Genomic DNA, 9,591 nt, shown 5'->3' on the forward strand with positions numbered 1-9,591 from the left:
TGGTCGTGGAGCCCTGGATTTTTTTCAATAGATAGCTTTGAATGTGTTGTGTTGATCAAATTTCGCTGTCTTAAGGGAAGGGGGAGGGGAGGGGCATGAATTTTTTACCTGAGATGCTGTTTTTGATAGTAAAACGTGCATAACTTTTACATACAGTAACCAATCTCAGATTTTGCACATGCATGCCTTTAGTGGAGCCCAGTATTCTAATGAAAGGTCTCATCGAAATAAGTTGGTGTGTAACAATTTATAACTTTCCCGTGCGACTCTTTTATGAGATCAGCGAGTGACGGGGCCCTAGGAGGAGGGGGAGGGGGTAGAAATTAATTTTATCTGTCAACGAAAAAAACCGATTTCTATCAATTACTGCCCTTCTTTCTGACTCCTTATCAAAACAGCGGGAGGGGGAAAGGGGGAGTGGAACTGGTTTTATCCTTCATAGTACTCTAATGAAAGTTCTCAAAGAAGGAAATCAATTTCTACCAACCATAGTCCTTCTCGACCCCTTATCTGCGAATAAGCCATTTTGATATGTACTGATCTGCTGTTCTTCTTTGCATCAAGGCCAGCAATTAATTTGCTTAATTTTTGAATCGTATTAGCATATCACGGTCAGCAGATTAAATTCTTATAATTGTATACTGTATATTTGCCCATGTCTATCTCGGTAAGGAGTTTTGTAGAAAATAAAGGACATTATTTGCTGTTCTACGTAACCCCGTTGAATTTGTGATTGTAAAGTGGATGTAGAGACGAAAGTAGCTATTAGCTAAGACTCCGCCCACTATAAAATAAATGTAATTAATGTAAAATAGAAGTATTACACGCATTGCCCATTAAATGTTTGAAAGTTAAATAAAGAAACTATAAAAAATACACAAATTTTCTTAAAAAAGCTTTAAGAATTATAAAATAGCAAAAAAGCAAACACTTTACCGTCTAAAGTCTAAAAATACCATAGAAAATGTAATTTCTGCATAATGGGGTGGGTATCAGTTAAAAGTTAAACCATATATAAATATTTGAATTGAAGTGATTTATGTCCATAACACTCAGTAAGTAAAACAATACATAAATAAAATTTCCAAAATCGGGACCTATTGCTAAAAATTAAGAAAAATTCAATACTAAACTTTAGTTTTAGGTGAAATAGCATTATAAGTTATACTAGCTAATAACATAGGAGGCCTTTTTTATAGATCAGATATTAATATTATTATAAGTTGGCGATACACTGAATGAACGTGGGCACGATAGAGCTGCACTTATATTGCGACCTGACGTAAGAACATTAATTATTCATTTCGCATAGCTCATTTAGATAAATCGAAAAAGGCTAAAGTAAAAAATGAGACTTTCTCGTCTCGTTTAGTTCCCGTAGGTAGCAAATAAGTGAACACATGATACAGAACACGAAATATAATATGTATTAAGGCACCTTACCTAATTTAAATCACTTACCCATAAATTAGATTGGTCAAAGGAGATATTAACATAAATATCTGCATTTGTTGGAGTTTTGTTAGACGGCCTCACACACAAATATGAATTATCGGTTTTATTATGAATCAATTGACATACTTTATTAAAATGGCGAAAGTAAGGGTAATTCTGGAATTTCGCAACTTTTTTTAGTGTAGTGATCATCCATAAGTATTGTATATTATCTGCAAACGATGCGACATGGGCAGCTGTCATGTGCTTGCACCACTTCCCTCTTTCGCTGAAATTAAATACAATTACCGTTAATCTTTAAACTTAGGCATAGAAGGATGATATGATGGTAGAGATGGATTAATGTAATAACATTCGAAATCAAGAACGAGCACGTATTTAGTAGCAACAAAAAAAAACTAAATTGTCCGGAAGCGATCAAAGAAAGTCTTGACATTTAATGGGTAATTATTGGTCAGTTCTTATCAAAATATTATTAAAGTATCTAGTTGGTAAATGGCCTTTATACAAGCTTTAATGTTTTAATCAATAGTAAAAGTGATACCGAGTAAAACTTTAGTCAACTGCTAACACGAGAGCATATCAAAATTTATTTTTGTGTCACAATTAGAATTGAAAAGGAATTTGGCAAGTTGCCCACGGAAAACTACTAAAAGTGCGTTTTGGCACCCTAGGTACACGTGTACGAACTTTCTGTTGATGCATGTCATTAGCGTACACTTAAATTTTGGACATAAAGGAATGTATTGTTAAAAGACAGCTAGACGTGTTAAAAGGTCCGTTGACTTACGACATGAAAGTACAAAATAGTATTTCGGCTCTGAAATGGTTGAAAATTCCAATTTGGGGTAAACTACAATGTTTGGTGTATTTGTATACAATAAAAGTGGCAACATACAGCGTTTTGCATTACTAATAAAGTAGACCTCCTAATTGGGTCAAAATGATCTCACCAAGTATCGAGATACACTTCTACGATAACAAATGATGCACCTAATTGATAGTAAATGCTTGATCATCGGATGTTCGATAAACTCACTCAGTGTACCAATCCTGTAATACTTATTAGTAGGTACATGAATTGTAATCTAATTTTTTTATCATATTTATCAGTATCTTGATAGATCAGTTTTCCTACATGACAAGAAAATATCGATAATATACCCCTACACATACGTGGGTAACTAACAGACCATACTTTCTCATTAGTAATTTCAATATTCGCACCACCTACACACATAATATCGTGTGCAGTGGTGAAAATAATTACGTCATGTTAGTGCAAATAACATATGTTAATTAGTAAATCTCAGAATAGGTCATAAACACATCGGGACGTTTGCCTTATATCGTTAAAACTTTATTACACAACCATATAATAAGATTTAAAACATATTGGACACTTACTCCTTATATAGCAAATCAACGTTCGTCATAAGGTGATTTAATTTATTGGAATTGTGACCTTTTTAAGGTAACAACTTTTATGTAGGTGCTCTATATTTATCATATCATTCCGTCACAAATCACATACAAAGTGATTTGTGCATTCCGTCTGTAAAATCAACCTTAAAATTGGAGGATGTCATTTCTGTTACCTACTAATAAGCCTGCTCATTGTTGTGTTACAAATGTTGATTGTTTAGTGCCTAACAACTTCCTGCGAGAAGAGAATAAATAATATAGATAATTGTAGATATGTCTGATGGAATTCATGAATGGCATTGTGGATTTGTAGTAGTACTTTTATTTTGAGAAGTATGTCAACATAATTAATATTTATTTAATAAAGAAATGTATAGTCTGTTGCTGCAGGTGTGTACTTCAGACTATGAAAGTGACGATGAAATCTTTGTACTTTGAACCAGAGTAATCAATCATATTGGTTTTAAAGTAATGTGGAGTTATTACTTGTTAACCCTGTTACAGGTGGACGTTATTTATTGCTCCCCATTGTGATGCAATATAGACACAGATTAGCTAGTTAATCTGTGGTATAGTTGAATGATTGGCTGATTTTTGGCTTTTTTTGTGTTCATGCAAGCGTCTTCTCTTGATGTCAGTATTTCAATCGTTTTTGGAAGTAAACTATCTCAATGATGTAAATACAACAACTGAGCGTTACTCATTTTATTTTACACGGTTTTGACGGAGCACTTAACACATCAACTGTATAAGCTATCATCGCGTTTCATACTTACATTTACGCGTACATCCAGATAGGTACCAAATTTCGTGAAAATCAGAATTTTTGTTGTACATTCACCTTAAAATGTGTAATATTCCCAAACCTTGTTAGGATTTGAATATTTATTTATCGACTTATTTTAGCATATATCTCAAATTTAATTAAATGCTGTGTAGTAATCAACAACTTAACACATTCACATATTATTACATATAGATTGCATTATATTTAATATATTTCAAGTTTAGGGTAGTTTTATAAGCTTACATTAGAGCAGACTATCGAGCTATCATTACTGTTCAATAAACGCCCATTTTAATTGTACTTTGTATAATTAAGGGGTGTACACTAGCCCTGATTCTTTGTATCCTATCTAACTTTTATGGATTCCGCGATCCAACAAAATAATAACAACAGAAATAATAAAAATAAAAAAGGTGATTCTTCATTTGCGTCGAGACGGTAGTGTACCTACCCACCCTATGATTTAAGGTTTGCCCCTAATTTGCCTCCTAAGTTGTCTCCGTTCAGGATACTTCTGCTTCTGCAAATACCTATAGCCCTACGCTCCGCAATAGAACAATTTCGATTGACTGAAATGAAACATGTTACCATGTATGAACCATACCAAACTAATATAACGTGGAAAGACCAACGTAACTGTCAGTTCAAATACGCCATTACCACATTCTTTTGTTTTCCAACGCTTTCTTCTTTCTTGGTACCATAGGGGCATTATGATAACTAATAATGTTATCTATTAATTATGTTTTCTAATGAAGCAACGGTTCACATGGTAGGATGCAGGATCCAGCTGAAACCTTTTAGTCGACTGAAGCCTAAAAATGGACCAATTTTTTAATTCCAGCAACAGTTCCGATTTTGGTAACTTTTTTTTAAATGCGTATTGTTTAGTAATAATCAAAATCAGAAACATGCCAATTTCAGGAATTAATTTGTTAAATTGTTTAAACAATAATAGGAACATTTATTCAAAAAAATGATTTTATAATGTTTTTGTTTGGAATAATAATAATGCTTAGCTATATACCAGCAAGAATAAAAATAGATTTATTAATCTTCTTTATATTTTATACCATCAATATACCATATCATACCAAAAACATAGTATCGTAGAAATAGTGTAAATGGATTTATTTCATTTATCATAGGGGGATTTAGTTTGTGAAGGAGTACGTACATTTTCCCAAATTTTCAAAACTCAAATAATTCAAAAACCATTCGCCGTCTCAGCACGCCCCTGAATATATTTTTGTTTTGAATACAAACTCCATGATCGTATATGGGACTAAATATCGGAAATATGACTAAAGTTGGATGTGGATGCAAGCCTTGTTACAGTACAGAAGAGAAACAAAAAATTTGTTAATGAAATAGGTATAGTAACCTTCATAAGAATCGTATAAACATGCACGAATGCATAGCTAAATAGGCGAAGCTCGGTGCGTTAATTATAAAAGTGATTAATCCAATTGTCGATTAATTAATCAGAGAGTGTAAAGATAAAAGACGAAAACTGATACGTGTAATTCTATAAATAGAAATTACCCATATGTCAATTATCCCCAATTTCTAAATTAAATTTACTTTATTGTTATTATTACCGTTAAAATAATTGAATAAATATCCAGAAATAATTTCCCGCCGCGTTGCTTGCCGGAAGTTCGTCATCTCATCAAGCGAAATCCTTACGAATAATGGTGGGGATCTCGTTTACGTTACCAGCGAACGGACAAGCGCGTCTTACGCCATTACCGATCCGATACTTGTAGTGTAAAGATCAATTTTATTAGTGTTTTTTGAATAAAATATTTTTATTAGTCAATCATGAGGGAAATAGTACATATTCAAGCCGGTCAGTGCGGAAACCAAATTGGCGCTAAGGTAATTATAAGTTTTCTTTTGTTTTCTGCGTGGCGAGTTGTAACCGTTAATTCTCAAACCGGCCATCTTGCATTTAATTTTTAAAACGCGTTTTTGTATATTATAATAGCGTTTGAAAAGCGATCGATGCATTTCCGGGAGTTACGCGTGGTTTAATTTAGGAAAATTAGTAATAGTAATGTCCAGACGTTATTGTTTCATTTTTAATCGTTACCCGGCTTTGTACTAACCGTTTCGAAAACGTTACGCTGGCTTTACTTTCGTCTTTAAAATGCTTAATTTTCACGGTATGCTAAGTGCAGATCTTTTGGAATTTGTAATTGTATTCACGTAATTTTCCGTGATTACGCAACGTGCGAAAAGGGCGCTGTCTAGCTGGAATCCCCAATTCGATTCTTTACTACCCGCTTGAAAAACGTTGACCCATATTCAAATTTAAAATAACGTTCTTTTGGCGTCTTCCTCTTATCGTTTTGGTGATTGTCTCAATTGCGGTTAGAAAACCGTTAGCGTACGCTTTTAACTTTTTTTTAAATTATTTTCTCGTGAATATTTTTAAGGCGTGGATCGGGAGCAACGGATTTTTTAAATTGTTTGTATCCCGATTGCGCAATCATACTGTTAACAATTTTCAAGGCGAAACTTTATCGGTCCCGATTAAAATGTGTAAGGTGATTTTTTGTTAAAAGTTCCTCTCCCCCAGTTCATTGATTTCTTTGTTTCTATGGCGATGGATTTGTACATAGCGCAGTCATTGAACTTGATCATTATTACCGAACATAAAATTTACATCTGTATTTTATTACAAAAAATTTGTAAAGAGGCCGGCGGTGTGTTCAACTCTGGCGAACGTAAAAATAAAATGTTAGTCTAGTCGCATTTTGCATAAATCTCGCGCTGATGTAAATCGAGGAACGTGATGTCCTGTAATTTTTTACAGTAGAGTGCCTGCTGTTATTTCAGGCATAGAATGTGCAAGTTCAACATCCTCAGATGTTGGCACTGCATACCAATAATCATTAAGGCTGTTTTCTCAACTCCGACCGTATCAGTGTGAGAACGATAAAAGTCGCGATTTTTTAGGTCACGACTTGGGAAAGTGGACACCTGTTTTTTAAAATCTCGTTAATAATTGTCCTTTTTCGTATTTTCAAATTTTGTCTTGAGAAATTGGGCGTTTTCACAATAGACACCGAATTACTCCAAACACAATTAACAATTACAACCTTCCTATCTCATACTTTAAAAGATGTCAACCGTGTGGGCATTTAATAGGCGGATTACGTCAGTAATGTATGCATTTCACATTTCTATATATAGAAATGATCTCTTCAAGGTGAAAAATATAAATAAAATGCGCGATGACCATGGGCGCCCACAGAAATGTTGCACAGGAGGGTGCATTGTGCAGCCTGGTGTCCAGGAGATGGGGTGCAAATGAATTTTAAAGCATTTGGCTATCCAAAATGATTTACGAAATGTTATATTTTTTATGGAATGATTCAATTAGGTAACATGGGGATTAAATGTATCACGGACCGTAATATACAGTTGTCCGTTCTTCCATCCCTGTGCAAGATAACTCTTTCTAGGCGCAGGCTATTGTTTCAAAATAAAATAATAATTTTTATGATTCTTTGGGTTCTTCAAATTCGTTCTTTCGTTATTGCAGATCTCTCAGTGTGTCTTTCTCGATTTTTTGAGATTCCACCAATTTCATATTCGGACCCGTTTAATGATTTCCAATTTCGCAATTTGTTGATTTTTCATCTTGAGATTTTCAGGTTCTTTAATTTTGTCGAATGTCTTTGATTTCATTACTGCCAGGTCTTCAGGTTCTTCAAATTTGTTTTAATTCTATACATTTTTATTATTTTCGAATTCTTTCATTTCTTCCATGTGGTCGGATTTTTCTAGTTTTTTTAATTTTCCACATTTTTTAAAGGTATGATTCTTCGGCATCTTTTGTTTGTCCATTCCAATTTTAATTCATTGAATTGTTCAACACTTCGGATTTATGGACTTGCGTTTTTTTTACCTTCATTCATAGTAGCCTACCATTTACATATAATGTTGCAACTTTCACTCTTTAATTCTAAATCTACTGCCCCTGACAATGCCACAATTTTCCACTTATTGAAGGTTTTTTTTTCAGTTTTGGGAGATCATTTCCGATGAACACGGTATCGATCCCACCGGTGCCTACCATGGAGACTCCGATCTTCAACTGGAACGCATCAATGTATACTACAATGAGGCTTCCGGGGGCAAATATGTACCACGTGCCATTCTCGTAGATTTAGAACCGGGCACCATGGACTCAGTCAGATCTGGCCCATTCGGTCAGATTTTCCGCCCAGACAACTTCGTTTTCGGACAATCGGGCGCTGGTAACAACTGGGCCAAGGGTCACTACACCGAAGGTGCGGAACTTGTCGACTCCGTACTCGATGTTGTAAGAAAAGAAGCCGAATCCTGCGATTGCTTGCAAGGATTTCAACTGACACACTCGCTTGGTGGTGGAACCGGTTCCGGAATGGGAACACTTTTAATCTCAAAAATTCGAGAGGAATACCCCGACAGAATCATGAACACCTACTCTGTTGTACCATCCCCTAAAGTATCAGACACAGTTGTGGAACCATACAATGCCACCCTTTCCGTTCACCAACTTGTAGAAAACACTGATGAAACCTACTGCATTGACAACGAAGCATTGTACGACATCTGCTTCAGAACATTGAAACTCTCCACCCCAACATACGGCGATCTCAACCACTTGGTATCGCTCACAATGTCCGGCGTCACAACCTGCCTTAGATTCCCAGGTCAGCTGAACGCAGATCTCCGTAAGCTCGCAGTAAACATGGTTCCTTTCCCACGTCTTCACTTCTTCATGCCCGGTTTTGCACCTCTCACATCCCGCGGAAGCCAGCAATACAGAGCCCTCACAGTACCTGAATTAACGCAGCAAATGTTCGACGCCAAGAACATGATGGCGGCTTGCGATCCACGACACGGACGGTACCTCACAGTCGCCGCCATCTTCAGAGGACGCATGTCTATGAAGGAAGTGGACGAGCAAATGCTCAACATTCAAAACAAAAACAGCAGCTACTTCGTCGAATGGATTCCCAACAATGTCAAAACCGCCGTCTGCGATATCCCACCAAGAGGATTGAAGATGTCCGCAACGTTCATTGGTAATTCGACCGCCATTCAGGAATTATTCAAACGCATATCAGAACAATTCACTGCCATGTTCAGAAGGAAAGCTTTCTTGCATTGGTACACCGGCGAGGGTATGGACGAAATGGAATTCACAGAGGCAGAATCCAACATGAACGATTTAGTATCCGAATACCAGCAATACCAAGAAGCCACCGCGGACGAGGATGCAGAATTTGATGAAGAACAGGAGGCGGAAGTAGACGAAAATTAAGTTTAAGATTAATGATCTGATGGCTTTTTCTATTTAGTATTATTTTTGCATGTTTTGTACAGTTTCCAACATTCCCGTACGGATCAGTCATCGGTCGCATATAGGTTAACTTCATTTTTTGCATTTTTTAAATTTAAACCTATTGTAGACTGCCGTTTGTTATGTTATGTAAAAAAAAAACCTTTGTTGCATAGTAGTTACGAAAGTTCACTCCATTTGCCCTTAAATTATTTATTAATTTATGATCAATTTTCCAAAATTTTTGCAGGCTTCAATTTACAGAAGATAATTTTGGTTTTGCTAACATATTACGCAAATACATTTTTTTACTAGATTTAGGTTTTTTATTTCTTCGTGGGATACAAAAAGTAACTTGTAATGTAATACTTAATCAATGATCTTTTAAATTTTTAGCAAAACTGACAACAAAATTTAGAATCTACATTAAATACTTACCTTCAAAGAGACGTTTTTCTTCTATTTTCTTTCCATGTATTTAAAATACGCCCATTTTGTGCTTTTTATAACTTAAAATCATTGTTATTTCCCTATAAAAATTAAAATTCACACATTTTGAGACTGCAAATGCTGAAATTTGGAA

At 35.2% G+C, this 9,591-nt stretch overlaps 2 protein-coding genes across 2 annotated transcripts in view; one reads left to right on the forward strand and one right to left on the reverse strand.

The window, feature by feature from the left end:
- The window catches only part of LOC116161626 (mucin-5AC-like), a 4,384-nt gene extending 3,859 nt beyond the window's left edge, over window positions 1–525 (reverse strand). Inside the window, exon 1 of the mRNA XM_031475046.1 lies at window positions 488–525. Coding sequence (XP_031330906.1) covers window positions 488–525 — 38 coding nt within the window. The remainder of the gene's footprint in view (window positions 1–487) is intronic.
- A 4,865-nt stretch (window positions 526–5,390) lies between these two features.
- On the forward strand, window positions 5,391–9,324 carry LOC116159996 (tubulin beta-1 chain). Its single transcript, XM_031473107.1, has 2 exons — window positions 5,391–5,548; window positions 7,704–9,324. The coding sequence occupies exons 1-2, from the start codon at window positions 5,492–5,494 to the stop codon at window positions 8,988–8,990; spliced, it is 1,344 nt and encodes a 447-aa protein (XP_031328967.1). The 5' UTR covers window positions 5,391–5,491; the 3' UTR covers window positions 8,991–9,324.
- Window positions 9,325–9,591: the final 267 nt, after the last annotated feature.

The sequence above is a fragment of the Photinus pyralis genome, unplaced genomic scaffold (assembly GCF_008802855.1).
Source record: "Photinus pyralis isolate 1611_PpyrPB1 unplaced genomic scaffold, Ppyr1.3 Ppyr1.4_LG1, whole genome shotgun sequence".
NCBI lineage: Eukaryota > Metazoa > Arthropoda > Insecta > Coleoptera > Lampyridae > Photinus > Photinus pyralis.

Coding starts and splice junctions, on each gene's coding strand:
- LOC116159996 (XM_031473107.1), top strand. CDS start 5,492: ATGAGGGAAATAGTACATATTCAAGCCGGTCAGTGCGGAAACCAAATT. Junction 5,549..7,703: donor GAAACCAAATTGGCGCTAAG/GTAATTATAAGT, acceptor TTTTTTTTTCAG/TTTTGGGAGATCATTTCCGA.